This window comes from Aethalodelphis obliquidens, unplaced genomic scaffold, assembly GCF_003676395.1.
Source record: "Aethalodelphis obliquidens isolate GAN/ISIS:26980383/991018 unplaced genomic scaffold, ASM367639v1 scaffold14, whole genome shotgun sequence".
NCBI classification, from domain to species: Eukaryota; Metazoa; Chordata; class Mammalia; order Artiodactyla; family Delphinidae; genus Aethalodelphis; species Aethalodelphis obliquidens.
The window spans coordinates 1,895,064-1,910,128 of NW_020837958.1; the positions used below are offsets into that span (position 1 = coordinate 1,895,064).

A 15,065-nucleotide genomic window follows, 5' to 3' on the forward strand; every position below is an offset into this window, starting at 1 on the left:
TGGCCGGCACTGGCCGGGGATCAGAGGGTGGGAAGGAGAGAGGTGGGGTACTTATTCCACCTGCTGCTTCCCTGCGGTTCTGCCTGAGGCTGTATTGCTCTGTGGCTTCTCCTGCCAGGGACCCCAGCTCTCGGCCAGGCTCCCAGCCTTTCCACTGGCTGGGGGACTAGGGGTGGAAACAGCTCCCACGCTGTTAGGCCCTGTGTGTGAGTTTCTTCACAAACCCCAGCTAAGCCTGCTCTCCTACCAGGCCCCTCACTGAGATACCTGTTCTGTGACCAGACAGGAAGCCCCCAACACAGGACTGAATCGAACACTTCTGAGGCCTGACAGTACTGAGAAGCTTGTGTGTGTGTGTGTGTGTGTGTGTGTGTGTGTGTGTGTGTGTGTGTGTGTGCGCTATCTCTTGCCTCAAGCAGCAACACATAAAGAATGAGTAAGTTACAAAGTCAACTACCATAGTAAGTCACTTGTCAGAGGTATCCCTGCAGGGCAGCTTGGAAGCTACATTCCACTGTGATATATATCACAGGTCTAGAAATAAGAGTGCATGCTTCAGCAGCCCAAGTTTCCAGAGCCCTTCCCCAGATGCCCACATGCACTGATTCAGACTTTTAGAGCTTAGAGATGATCACCTTTAACCAACCCATTTTACAGAGGAGGAAACTAAGGCCCATGGAGGGAATGAGACTTGTCAAAAAAATCACACTGAGTTTTTGTGGCAAGGCCTGAACCATAGCCTGTGTCTCCTGACCCGCAGCCTGGACGCTGCTGTTTCACCTCTGCCTCATCTTAATTATTCTTGGCTCGCCCCAGCATCAAATGTTTTTTTGTATAAACATTTTTGTTATTTGGGTTCAGGTTTACCATCTCCACTAGATCAAAAATTCCTTGATCACAGGAACTGGTCCCGTTCATCTCCGGGTCAGCCGCGAAGCCCAGCACGTGATATAACTAGATGTTAAAAGAAATCCTCCAAGCCCTCCCCCACTTTAGCCACGAGAGGTTCCCTGCTGCTGCCTGCACACCTCCAGTGAGAGGGAGCCATTACCTGTGGGAGCAGCCCAATTCAGCTATGGACAGCTCCAACCCTTAGCAGCGCTTCCCCACGCTGAGCTGACATTTGTAATCGTCGGCGTCAATAAGCTGAATGGAGAAGGGTTTTTATCACCACATTCAAATCCCTTGGAAGCTCTCAGACATCTGTTTAGAAACGATCCATCTCCCAAGAAGTGGTGGAAATTCCTTCCCAAAGCAGCGACGACACGTAACTGTTACAACAGCAACAAACTTGCGGGATCTGGGCTGGGCCCAGAAAAGGGAAGGGAAAACTTGGGCCTGGAATCCAGGCGTCTAAGTGAGGGAGGTGGTGTTCTCAGCAAAGCTTTTGCCTAGTAGGAAGTAATTTTGCCAGCTGAAAAATACTTTTACAGTTGATTTTATACTGATGGGAAAATATCTCCTGGCAGGCTCACTGCATGGGGTTGAGGCAACATCCTTCCAGCAGGCGGGACTCTTCCCCTTCGAGAAGGGTCCCAAGCTACAGTGATTTACTCATGTTCTAGGAATCTAATCTGCCTCAAAGGAAGACATTTAAAATACGGCTTGTTTGATCTTTTTTAAAAAATTGAACATATTACGATTTATCTTTAATGAGGCAGGGAAGGTTCAATGGACACAGAGCTAGAAGATATACCTGAGAGCCTGGTTTACTAGCTGTCTTATCCTTGGCAGCAATCTTTTTTTTGGCCTCAGTTTCTTCATCTGTAAAATGGAGGAACCATACCGGTCCTGCCAGGATACCTGTGGCTGTGAGCACATGCTCTGGAGCTAGCCTGCCAGGGTTTGAATTCCAGCTCCAGCACCATTTGCTGTGTGGTTTGGGGCAGATAAATGCAACCTCTGAGCCTCAGATTTCCAGCTCTAAAATTCTCCCTCTTTAGAGTCAATGGGATAATCCACAAAGAGCACTTGCTAAGTCCCAGGCTCACAGGTAAGCGCTCAGTGAGTGTTAGCCAATATCTTCTACCCATAAGGTTGGTGGTTGTGAAGATAGGGTAGACACGGAAGTTAGCAAGGGCTGAATAAGTTCAGGATTGCTCTAATTGCCTCGGCTCTCACCGTAAGCTAAAGAAAGTGAAGGGGAAAATGGATCAGGGAGAATTCAAGCAAGTATGCCCCATCCAAGAGGGCCTTCACATGTTTCTGTGGAAATGATGGAAATGGCTGCACTTAACACATATTCTATGGCTTTTGAAAGGAGAAAAATCCAGATTGGAGAAAGAAGGATCAAAGCCAAGGGTGCAGCTCGATTCTGTCTCTGTCAGTTGGCCTGAGATCTTGCTGATCTGCCTGTTGCAACATGGAAGCAGAACACACGCCAGATTTCAGAGCTTCATGAAAGCTGCTGTGGGTACATTTCCAACACGAAACGATCACTAGAAACACCTACAGCACGAGGAACATCTAGCAGCTGAACGAGTGTTTTTTGTCCCAGACACCGAGAGAGGAAATCCAAAACTGCGTTGCCTTTTAGTAGCAAAGCTGTCTTAGGAACTCTCAGGGGAGGAACAAGAAATCAGACATTGCTAAATGCACCCTTTTTCTTCTCTCCTATCATTCCAGCAATCAGGATGGGGGTGGGGAGGGGAGGGGGGTGGTATATCCCTTATAGCTGCTTTTCTTTTCTTGTTTTCTTTTTTGCGAGCAATGTGTCGGTGGAAGGTGTGCTAGGATCAATGGGTAGGTCAGGTCCCTGGCTTTGAGGACCAGCGTTCCTCTTCATCAGGCCGTGTAACCTTGGGCAAGTCTCAAAATCTTTTTGAGCCTACCTTGGGGGTGAGGGGTAGACAACGAGCTATAAATCCTGTCGAAAATAGGTGTGAAAGGGCTTTGCAAACTTAACCCTAGGGGCTCTTAATCTGAGGTCCAGGGATAAGCTTTCAAAGGCCTTCAGAGTCCTGGAATTTTATGCTGCATGAATATAAATGCAGAGAAAAAAGATGGACAAACTGCCCAAGTGGTTAATTTCCTGCAAAAGGAGTAGGACTGGGGGAGGGAGGAGAGTTTTCATGTCGTTACTCTGTTTGGCTTGGATGTATTATTCAGAGAATGGATTTAATCTTATTTGTAGAAATAAAGTATCCTTCATAAAAATGAAATTGCCTGAAAAATTGCTCACGTGTGTGAACATGTGCATTTTTCTTGGGCAATCAGTGCTTTCACCAGGGGCATGAAGGGCTCAGAGACCTCAAATAGTTAGGGCAGGGCTGTGATATCACAAAGGAAAGTCGTCAAGACCTGTGCTGGGCGCAGAGCACAGGGAGATCAGCTAGGAGTTTTGTGAGCACCTAGAGGGGGGGATAGGGAGGGTGGGGGGGAGGGAGACGCAAGAGGGAAGAGATATGGGAACATATGTATATGTGTAACTGATTCACTTTGTTATGAAGCAGAAACTAACACACGCTTGTAAAGCAATTATACTCCAATAAAGATGTAAAAAAAAAAAAAAAAAAGACTTGTGCTGGGTATCTCCTCTGACCATGCTCCCTCCCCTCTACCCCACACTTGGACAGTCACCAACGTCCTGTTACTGCCCCCAGACACTGCACTATCCTTTGTGGTTTCCCTATATCCTTTGAAACAGTCTCTGTATTCAACTCTCTTCAAATTACCCAGTTTGCATATGCCATCTGTTCCCTGCTGGGACCCTGACTGATACAGTATTTATTTATTTATTTATTTTTGGCCGTGAGGCACGTGGGATCTTAGTTCCCCGAAGAGGAATCGAACCTGCGTCCCCTGCATTGGAAGCGCAGAGCCTTAACCACTGGACTGCCAGGGAAGTCCCCCGATACAGTATTTTAATAGACGCACACACAGACGCACATGTATTCACTGACACACTCACACACACTCACCAACTCACACAACTGATGCACACACTCACACCCACACGTCCACACTCACTCACATATACTCATTCACAAACACACACACACCCACTCATGGGCAAATGCACACTCAGTACTCCCTCAGCAACACTGCCTGTTCCCAGCACTTTGGGGAATGCAGTGTTCTGGTTAAAGTCCTGCTCTCGTGAGCTAAGGGTGCACCAGCCATGCAGGAACCCTGCCTCTGGGGCCCGTCACCCTGCGCACCATGGAATTCGCGATTCTTGCCAGTTCTTATTTTTAGGAATGCTGCACTTTGTCTGGGACTAATGTGGACGAACCCACCAACTGCACACCCTCAAGGTACTTGGAAAGGTTAATTTAGATGGACAGCACCAGGTGTTGGGTGGGAGTTGAAAGGAGACACGTTTTAGTTCAATACGAGGTCACCTCTCCAATAACCGGAGCCGCCAATGATGGACAGACCTTTTCTGGGGCTGCACCTCCAAGAATGATGTAGGACTTGGGAGCAAATGACGTCTAAGGAGACTCTAAGGTGCACCCGTGACCTTGGGCTCATCATTTCCCCCTTTGGAGGGTCTGCTTCCTTATCTGCTAAATGACCGCCTTAGTCTAGGTCTCTTCCAGGGGTCTTTAACAGCTCTAAATTATCTGAGTCTCTGAGTCTGCAGGAAAAGATCCTCAGGGGTGGGGGCGGCATTTGGAAAGGAGCTGCAGACGTAATTAGTGATGGAAATGCGAGTCTCTAGCTGCCTCTGGATGTCAGAGTTTTCAGATTAAAACAAGGCTGAATCTTGGCTGAATGATTCCATTCCCTCCAGAGCAAATGGCAACAGCAGAACGTTGGGAAAAAAAAAAAATCTGGCCTCGGTTGGAGAGGGAGAGGCAGATGAATTTGTTTGGGAGACAAAAGGCCCGGCAAGGAATGGTGCTTCCAGGAGCTGCTAGTCTTTTAGCCTCCCAGGACCTCAGATTCTTCGTCTTTAACTGGGGATGAAAGTATCAACCCCACTGCCTGTGTTTTTCTGAGGATAAACAAAAGCGAATGACCGTAGCCTTCCTATGGGGTGGAAAACAGCCAGGAAAATAGGTTTGCGTTCAGGCACCCGTGCTTGCTGGTTCTGTGACCCTGAGAGAATGACTTAACTCGCATGCCTCCATTTTCTCATCTGTGAAGTGGGGGGACGGAAGCTCCTCCTTGGCAGGGGTGAGGAACCTTGAGCCAGAGCACACGGAACACTTTGTACGTGGGGCGGCCAGTATCGGGCCTCTAGCAAGGAGCCTTGCGGGATTCTACGGAGCAGACACATTCTACCGCGTCATAGGAACCGCACCGCGGCCGCGCTGAGCCTGGCCGTGACCCTTTTTCTCTTAACAGAGGATTCAGATGGGTGGCCTGGAGCCTCCCCAGCGGGGGATCTTAACTTAGTCTTGGGTGTCCGTGTGGTACCAGCAGCTTGAAGGCAACATGAGGTAGTGGGTGGTCACCCGGGGGAGGGATTTGAGGAAGCTTGGGTCCAGCCCCCTGCTTGCCATGGCCACAGAGATTCCCCCACGCCCAGGCTACTCCTCGGGCCCTCTGGACACTCTTAAACCATAGGGTCAAACGCAGCAGCTTTGCCTCTTCATACTCCGGCCTGGAGGTTTTTGGTGAGGGGGGTCAGTCATCCAGGGCCCACACCTCTCAGATGGTTTCCTTTAGGCCCTCGGGAATTGAGCTTGCAGGGTCCTTAGGGACCCTCTGACCTGTCTCCCCAAATTTTCTCTCTCCCTTTTTTTTTTGGCCGCACTGCGCGGCATGTGGGATCTTAGTTCCCCGACCAGGGATCGAACCTGTGCCCCCTGCAGTGGAAGCACAGAGTCTTAACCACTGGACCACCAGGAAAGTCCCTGTCTCTCCAAATTTAACCCAAGCTTATTTAGGACCAAATCCATCTCCTGCTCTCCTGCTGTGCCTAGGGGTGATAGAGGGTAGAGGGTGGGGGCAGTGTGTGTGTGTGTGAGTGTGTGTGCGAGTGTGTGTGTGTGTGTGTGTGTGTGTGTGCGTGTCAGCCAAGCCACCACAAATTGGAAATAAGGAAGTCCAAACCAATTCTTCTTTAAATGAAAGACTTTGTTCTAAAGCTGTATGAGACCAAGAGTCGGGGTCTTCAAACTAGCCATATTCTTCATAAGCTCTCCTGCCAAATGAGTTATTTGGAAGGTTGAAGAATTCCCAATGGCCAGAGAGACGTTATGAAGATGAAAACTTGCATTTGAGATCACGAGGATTTTATTAATTTGTTACTATTTTAAGCCACCATACAAATATCCTTTGTATTGATTTCAGCGTGATGTACTGACTGAATAAATATGCCAGTTTCTGCCAGGGAGCTGAACAGTATTTTTAACCTACTTTAAAATATGTGTTGTTTCCTATGGGTTTTTTTTTTTTTAAGTTTAGAGTTGATTATGATAGCACTTTCAATTTTAAAAAATTCTTCTTTCCAGAGAATACACATATATTTTAAACTATTAAATATAAAGCTTAATGGGGCAGATAATTATTCTTTTAAACTACTAATAAAGGTGGGAAAAAAGGTGAAATGATTTTTTTTGCTTATGTTTACTATTATATTAGATAATACCACTATAACAAAGGAAATTTGAATATATAACTGAAATATATTCTTATACCTATTTTTTCCTGATACCTGCCTATTTACCTAATTTAGCCTGTTTAGTGTATATAACACTGTGTACGTAATCAGGGCCCTGCCAGAAACTTTAGGATCTTAAAAAATTAAGGAAAAAAACCTCCCGAGAGCTGAAGCTTTTCACACACTGGCTGATAGGCTCAAGATAATAAGGATACCATCACCATTTCATAGATAAGGAAATGAGGATGGGAGAAGGTCAAAGGCTTTTCAAGGGCTTTCAGCTGTTTCCCAGTAGTTTACCCCAAGTTCTTCTCTTTCCCCTTCTTCAAAATGGGGAGAGGGATCCCTTATGTCTCAAGGCCATTGGGAATATAACTGAGATGATATTTAAAGACTGGCATGAGTTCTTGTTTGGAAAGGCACTGAAAAACTAACGGCCATTGTAATTGTTATTTGTGACTCAATTGAAATCTCCTGGTTATGGAGAGAAATGCAAAATTTCCACCTTGTAAAATGATACCAATTATCGCCCTTGCTTTGTGAAGTGAGAAACCTCAGACAATTCAGGGACAGGAGACGAGTGGGACTACCTACAGCTTCAGAGCCGGAGCTAAGAATGGGCTCAGAATCACAGAACCCAGCATTGCAGGAGACCTGGTCTTGTACTCTAACTGCCGGCTGGGAGCATGAATCCTCCACACGGTCCCTCCCTGTGACGGGGAACTCACAGGATGGCCTGTCCGTCTCCGAGTGGCCGACTGCTGGAAAGTCCTTCCTAATTTTGAGCTGAAATCTGAGGGGGAGGAAGTGGGACCATCTCTGCCCAGGATGCGTTGCTGCCTGAAGTGTCCTTCTCTAGGACAGCCCTGCCTCCTTCTCCCGAAGTCCCAGGGGGACGGGGGTTACCTGAAGTTGTAGCCTGGGGAGACGCTGCTCTTCTCAGAAACGCTGTCGAGCCGGGTGAAGGAATATTTGGGAATGCACTGGTCCCAAGCCTTGTCCAGGTCGCACACCCAGCCGATCTTAATGCCCAGAACTCCCCCCTGGAGGGAGAAAGGGGGCAGATGTGAGCCCTCCCACAGCCCCCGACTCCCGGTCCGCGGTCGGAGTGGAATGGGTCCCGGTGCGGGACGTGCATGTCATGACAAATGGACAAGTGATTTCTTTTCCTTCTCCAGGTGGAGGACAGAGGTCGGGAGAAAGAAGAGTGGCTTGTCACACGCTGCTTAGTAAAGAAGTTCTGTAGTTAAGGGTGACCGCCCTTGAGCCTCTAAATCCTGTTTTTGGTGTCTTTAGTCCCTTAGCTACAACCCAGGAAAGTGGCCACAGATCCGCTTTCCCACAGTGTAGACCTTCTTGGAGATCTGAGGCTTCTGCCTGCAGGTGAAGCGTGAAGACAGGAATGGGAAACTGAGGCTGGGCGGGAGGCAAGACCACTCAGGGCAGGGGTGGGTAGGACAGGCACAAAGCCGGTCGCAGGCCTGGGATGCCCCCACCAGGCGGCGCTGCGCCGCAGGCAGCTCCTCTTCCCCAGTAGCCGCTCCCCCTGCCCGAGGGCCCCCAGGCCAGGGAAGGGAAGAGTGGCTCGTTCCTCACCGTGCTGGCCAATTTGGCAAAATTCTGCCCCGCGAACTTGACCACATCTCCCACCCGCAAGATGGGGCAGAAGGGGGCCTTGTCGGGGTGGAAGCGGCATGTCTTCAGGTCGGTGGCAGTCAGGCTGGGAAGGAGGTTTCCCCTGGGGAGGAGAGGGCAAGGTCCAGGGTTAACGCGAGGACAGTCACGCTCGGATTTTCCTCTAGCCGTCCGGAGCCTCAGGGCCCCCGCTCTCTTGGCCACTCGCCTTCTCCCTTACCTCTGTCCCTACATCTTTCTGGCGATTACCCCTCCCTCCCGTAGAAGGTTCTGTGTGCTGGGGCTCCCAGAGGGCAGGAGTCTTTACCCATGGCCCCTCTGTTGTGCCGCCTTGTGCTTTGCATGTGGCCGACACCCACCCAGGAGTCGCCAAATGGGGAAGTCACTGAAGAGGGGCTGAACTAAGAGAAAGGGGACACGCACACTGGGCTTGAGGTGGGGAGAAGAGAGATGGGAGGAGCGCCTCGGCCCCACCTTCGGAGGCATCCGAGTTCCAGGCCCAGGTTCAGCTTGTCCCTCCCCTGCTCTGAGCAAAAGCCCCCGTGGGTCCAGAGCCCCAGGGCAGGAGGCTGGCAGAGAAACTGGCCCCAGGGTCCACCCTGGGGAGGTTGGGAATAGCAGCCCCGGGAAGCTGGGGGATGGGGGGGAAGGGTGGGGTGGCAGCACTGCTTGTAAGTTTTAGGAAGGGGGCTTGAACTCACTTCTCAAAGTTGAAGAGGGGGAAGCGGATGCTGTTCTTGATGAAAATAGTGAAGTTCTCAGCTTCCATCATGACAGGCCTGTGGGCGAGAGCAGGAGGTCTTAGCGCCTTGGGAAGAAGAGGGGAAACAGGAGGAGCTTTCACCCCAGGGACCACCTTCCTGGGAGCATCTCCCAGTGGGCACGGCCAGCCCTGGGAGTGGACAGTCCTGGGGGTGCCCAGAGATGCAGAGCTCCCCCTGCTGGCAGAGCAGAGCTGGGCTGGGTCCTCTTCCCGCCTGCCCTCCTCGGGTCCTTACATCTCCACCGTGTCCACCTCGGCGGGGCACCAGCCCTGGATCTCACAGGTCCGGAGCTCAGAGCTGTAGTTCACGCAGCGGCCCGTGAGGATCCCTGCGAGGGTGGAGCCAGAACTGCTAGGTGCACCCCTGGCCCTTCACCCCTTCCTCCCCCCACCCCTCCATCAGGGACGCACCCCCCACAACGCACACAGGGACCCTGCAGGTGGAGGTAGAGGACAGGCAGGGCCAGGGACTGGGGGTCCGTTAGCCCTGCAGGGCTCTCCCCTCCTCACTTCCTGAGCCCTAGACAAGCCAGAGGGAGGTGACAGCCCTCCCCTCACACGTTCCAAGCCCCAGGCTCCCTGAAGACCCCTTCACCGCTTGCTCTTTCTCGCCTCTGAGCCTTTGCTGCTTCTGTTGCTTCTGCCTAGAATGCCCTTTTTGAAGCTTCTGTCTCCTGCCAAATCCTACCCATCCTTTAGGGCCCATCTCTAGGAAGCCATTCGGGGTCACCCGCCAGGAACCAATCTCTCTCCCTCCCCGCCCCCCCCCCCCACCCCGGGGTCCCACGGTACCTCCGTGACAGCACTTGCCACCTCATGGCACACCTGTCTGCAGCACCATCTCTGGCCTGGGAACTCTGGGGGCAGCCCCGCCGGGCTGGCCCACAGCCCGCATCCATCAGTGCTGGCAGCGTGACATGGAACAGGCCCATTCCCACCCCTTCCCTTGGGGTGGCTTCTCCCCTGGGGGGGACGTGCTGCCCCCAGGGCCCCACTGACAGTGCGGGGCAGTGAGAGGTGGGGAAGAAGCTGCACTCACCCACCCCTGGGAAGCGCTCGGGCTGGCACTGGCTGTCTGACACACAGCGGAACTTCTCCTCGCTCTGCAGGGAGACAGGTGCGTGCAGGACCCGCACTGGCCCCTGCGGGGGCGGGGCCTGCCCATCGGCGGCCTCTGGAGGGTGGAGGTCCCCAGACACAGCTCCAAGGCTGGGCCCTGGGCCTCTGCTCACACCCTCACCCCACCCCCTGACCATGCTGTCCTCCCCTCACCTCTGGGCAGAATCCTTGCATCTGGTTTTCGGTTACAATCATCTTTGTGATTATGACAAACACGGAGGTGCCCTTGGGAGGAGGAGAAGGGAGAGGAAAAATGCAACGGTGCTAATTCTGTTATCCCCACTGTACAGACAAGGAAACCAAGGCTTGGACTAAGAGATCTGGCCAAGGTCACGGGGCTAATAAAAGGCAGAGGTGGGGTCCAAGCCAGGCTCTTTCCACCCACCTGGCCCTTCTTGCTCCGCGTGTTGTCCTTGATTTCAGGACAAGTTGTGCCAGGGCTACAGAGAAACCCAGCTTCCCCCATACCTAGCGCTGCCTAGTGGAGAGGCAGACCCAAGCCCCCAACACCTCCCGGATGCCGGGGAAGGAGTTCTCTGGCTCACCGATGCCACAATTGGGCATCCCATTGGCACTCTCCCTGTCTTGCCCTCTCCCCTTCAACCTGCCCAGTGTCTGGGCACCCAAGCACCCTGGGGTAGGTAGGGGGACCCTACCTGGGGTGGGGTCACATAATCAGACACGTCCATGACTCGGTTGGCATAGTGTCCAAAGCCCTTCACCTTGGTCACCACCGAGGACTCAATGGCTGTGTCCCGCACCTGGTATGCCTTCTCGTGCAAGAAAACCCACCTGGGCAGGAGAGCAGGGGCGGAGAGCAACAGAGGAGGGGCTAGACCCTTCAGACAGAGGCTGGGAGAGGTCCCCTTCCTGTCACCATCAAGAGGACATGGGGTGCCTGGCAGGGGTGCTGGAGGCATGGCCCTGCGAGTGAGCCCTGGCTTGGCTTAAACTCATGTTTCTCTACCTTTCCCCTCACTTCCTCCTTAAAGAGCCCTTTTACCCTAATTGTACCCGCCTGGAAATTTTAATACCATAGATATCATTTATGTCCTGTTTGTGTTTTTGTGCTTTCTACATTAGAAGAGTGAGGTTTTTTTCTTATTCTCCAAGAACCAGTTTTCACCCCTGTTGAGAACACACTGTCTTTCCCTCTCTGGCTGGCATCTGGGCAGAGAAGGGAGAGGATCACAGGCCTCTGACTCTGTGCATCCCAGGCTTTGCTCATGGCTGTATCCTAGGTGCTGACACACAGTAGGTGTTCAGCAAACAAGTCAGCGAAGGCCCTGGGAGCTGGGCGCTTCGCAGAGGCTCCGTCTGTGCAAGGGTCCGGTGAGAAGGGGCAGAGGAGGAAAGGAGGGGCCTTGCTAAGCCCTCACCTGGCAGGTAAAGGGAGTCGGGTGGGAAGGGAGGAGGGGCCTGTAATCTTATTCGTTGGATTCTGCTGCCACCCAGTGGGCATTTACCTGTACTGGCTTCTCCCTGCAGCTTCAAGCCAGTGCGGGACCACGTGGATCGGGGAGGGGCCCCTTCCCTTCTGCCCTCCAAGCCTCCCCCAGCAGCAAGAAGGGCCCGCCGACACATCACTTGTTTCCCTCTGCGTTTCCGCGAGGTGCCCACCTTTCCACGTGAAATCACCCATCCCAGCCCTCGAGGCTCGAGCCACTCTCGGCCTCAATACCACGCGGGGCCTCAGTACTTGTTCCTGACAGCACGTGGGGAGGCACGTTCACCGTCCCCGCTGTGCAGACCAGAAAACCTCTTCAAATATGTTTGGAAAGTGCTGCATGTGCTCAGCTTTGGAGAACACTGGTGACGTATCAGGGAATCTAGGAGTGCACTTTTGGAAATGCGGGGGTTAGGGTCATTTTCTGATGCTAACCAGGGTGGTCTCCGGCTGCAGAACTCCATCAGACGAAGTTGAGTGGCAGAAACGGAGACTGTGGCACAGAGGAGACAAAGCTGGGGGGCTCCCAGGCTGGGAAGCGGTGAGGGCAGCTCGCAGGCTGACCCAAGGAGTTTATGAGGAGGGGTTAGGACGTCAAGCCCAGGAGTTTTCTGACCCCTGGGGCCCCCTGATGTTGGGAGATGCAGAGGGGAGCAGCTCCCGGGTCGTGCCGGGGTCACGGTCACTTGTGGGGTCCTGTTTATGGGAACACAGGCTGATGTTTGCAAGCGGCTCCTTGTTCCGTTTTCAGAGAGAGGGTTCGGAGTCATCCCCCCATTGGGGCTTCCCGCAGGCCCCTGAATTCTGAATGCTGTCTCGAGTGGGAGAGAAAGGCTGGTCACAGCCAGCCTGGCAGAGGGCTCCTAGCCTGTCACCTGTTTTACGGTTGCTGCCGTATCCCAGGCAGCATTCTGAGTGATGCCCTATTAAGAGTTATTTGCCTGCTTGTAAAACGTTCCCGGGAACGCCACGCCTCCGTGGAAGTCCGCCGGCTTTACTTCCCTAGCACTTTTCTTCTGTTTTTAAACTGGGAGGGGTTTCATCAAGGCCTCCGGAGGGAGTGCGGCTCCCATAAACATCCCACCTGCCGTCTAATGTCCTGGCAGAAGGGAAGGGAGCGTCGCTATTACGGAAAACGGCGAAGTCATCGAAAAGAGCGCCACCAGCTCCCGGGCTGGGGCCCTTGGAGCGAAGGGAGGGAGGTTGCAGCTGGAGCACCTTTGCCGCTGCTGTGCCCTCACCCAGGTGGGAGCCACAGATGCCACACACCCTTCTGGAACCTCCGTGTGCCTGGCCACGGAGCGGACACTCCTCTGAGTGTCGATCAGTGAAATGGTCTCCTGGAGCCCCTCCCCTGTCCCGAAAGGCTGGTCACGTTCAGAACTCTGAGAAGCAGAGTTCGGATGGTTGTTTATCACCGTATAATCAACACGGCACACGGAGTGCTGTACGTGCTGAGGAGTCATTGAATCCTTACTCACAACCCAACGAGACACCTGTGTGATTATCCTCACGTTTCAAACGAAGGAACCAAGGCACAGAGCAGTGTGCGGACTCGCCAGGCTGGCCGGCAGGCTCCAACCCCGGCAGAGGGCTGCAGGGCCAGAGCGCTCGCGGCCACCCCGGGGCGGTCCCCAGCTGTGCTCCACTCAGGGCCTGGCCACAGCTGGCCCCCTGAGCTGGACCCTGGTCCTTGTCCTGCTGGCCCTGCCCCATCGCCAGGGACAGCACCTCCTAGCTCAGGAGAGTCTCAGGAGGAAGAGTCCAGGGCTCGAGGGACGATTAACCAGCCTCTTTCCTTCTGGTCCTCCACCCTCATGGCTCCTCCTGTACCCGGTCGGGAGGTGCGGCCGCGTCAGAATTCTCTCTCCGAGTTAAATAACAAGCGGAAGAGTTTCAGTGGCCCCGTGGGGCCCAAAGGCATCATCAGGGCAGCTCAAGATAAGGGGATGCTGCATTTCCAGAAGAGAGGGACTGAGTCTGTCTCCAGAGGCCAGGGCTGAGGAGATGGGGCAGGACTGAGCCTTCAGTTCTTGGCATTTACTCTGCTGCTCTGACTTGTTTTTTTCTCGTGTTCCTGGTTCATTATTTATAGAGCGGAAGGCGGGTGGCAACTCCTTGGCAGGTGGGATGTGAAGGAAGGAGGCCAGAGCAGTGTCCCAGCACCCTCCTGTCCACCCCGCCCCGGGAGTCAGGGAGGAGACCGGGGAGGGTGTGTGTGTGTGTGTGTGCGCGTGCGCGCGCGCGCGTGTGTGGGGAGCAGAGGGGTCTCTTAGGAAGGTGTGAGCTGGGCCGAGCAAAAGGGGGACATGCAGGGGAATCTGAGAAATAACAACTGTCACCATCTTCCTGAGTCACCCGTCCCAGGCAGGCACGGGCTTATGTCGCCTCCCCTTCCCAGGACTCTCGGAGGGGGCATTCCTACACCCATTTTCCAGATATGGGGACTGAGACGTAGAGACGTAAAGTGAGCTGTCTAAGCTCCACTCCTGTTGGTGCCGGAGCCAGGCTTCTAGCCAGGTCTCCCCCTCACGGGGCTGCGGTGAGGGTGCAGGGGACACAAGAATGAAAACCACTCCTCTCTCCTGACCTGCAGGAGGGGCTTCAACACTTCTTCCCACCACAAGGCACCTGGTGTGCCGTCCAGGTGGCTCAGGGGCTACCTTGGGCCGAGAAGGCGGGATTCCACATCCCGCTCTTTAAACTAGAGAGGCTCCCCCTTTAACTGCTTTGCACGTTGAGCTCCATAAGATTTTACACGAGGCTGAATGTCATGAATCAGAGCGGGTGGCTGTGCAGATGGGCCTCGTAGGGGGAGGAACAGGGCGGGAAGAGCAGGGCTGGGACGGGTCAGGGGCGCCATCAACCTCCACAGGCCCTTCCCGTGGATGGAGCATCAAAGGGCCGGGAATGCCCTCCCTGCTGGCTTCCAGGAAGGTGGCTTCCCTGGAAACCAACCTCAGGCCAAGCGCTGCCCGCTGCTGCTGGGGCCTCAGGCCCCAGGGATCTTCTTCCTCCACCTCAGGGGCCCACAGGATACAGGAAGGGGGTTGCCTCTTAGGAAGTCCCACCCCCCGAGGAGACTGGCCATTACCACCTGGGCCTGAAAAGAAAACGTGAGAAACACCTGTAAGTCCTGGCCTCTCGTGTGTGTGTGTGTGTGTGTGTGTGTGTGTGTGTGTGGTCGAGTAGGTGGTGTGTTGCTGTGTGAAATGGTTGGCTCATGTCACATACGTCCTAGGTAAAGCTGTGCATCTGGTCTACCTGGCTGGGCTCATACAGAAGAGATTCAAGTTAAGCATTAACATCAAAGCACTAAAAATCCTTTCAGATTCTCTTGAGTCTAAGCCGTGATCATCTCTCTTCTCATGACTGCATGGACCCTTAACAGGTTCTCCTGTATCCACTTCTACCCACTGCAATCCTTGGTGTACCAGCCAGGGCAATCTTCCCATCTCTCTCTCTCTCTCTCTCTCTCTCTCTCTCTCTCTCTCTCTCTCTCACACACACACACACACACACACACACACACACACACACACACACAC

The 15,065-nt window shown here is 53.4% G+C and overlaps 1 protein-coding gene across 1 annotated transcript in view; it reads right to left on the reverse strand.

Annotated features, from left to right (window-relative positions):
• Nucleotides 1–15,065, reverse strand: part of P2RX3 (purinergic receptor P2X 3) — a 29,278-nt gene that overhangs the window by 9,758 nt on the left and 4,455 nt on the right. The window contains exons 2-8 of the mRNA XM_027114691.1: nucleotides 10,727–10,862; nucleotides 10,224–10,295; nucleotides 9,991–10,054; nucleotides 9,187–9,280; nucleotides 8,890–8,967; nucleotides 8,150–8,291; nucleotides 7,460–7,596 (exon numbers count right to left, since the gene is read on the reverse strand). Coding sequence (XP_026970492.1) covers nucleotides 7,460–7,596; nucleotides 8,150–8,291; nucleotides 8,890–8,967; nucleotides 9,187–9,280; nucleotides 9,991–10,054; nucleotides 10,224–10,295; nucleotides 10,727–10,862 — 723 coding nt within the window. The remainder of the gene's footprint in view (nucleotides 1–7,459; nucleotides 7,597–8,149; nucleotides 8,292–8,889; nucleotides 8,968–9,186; nucleotides 9,281–9,990; nucleotides 10,055–10,223; nucleotides 10,296–10,726; nucleotides 10,863–15,065) is intronic.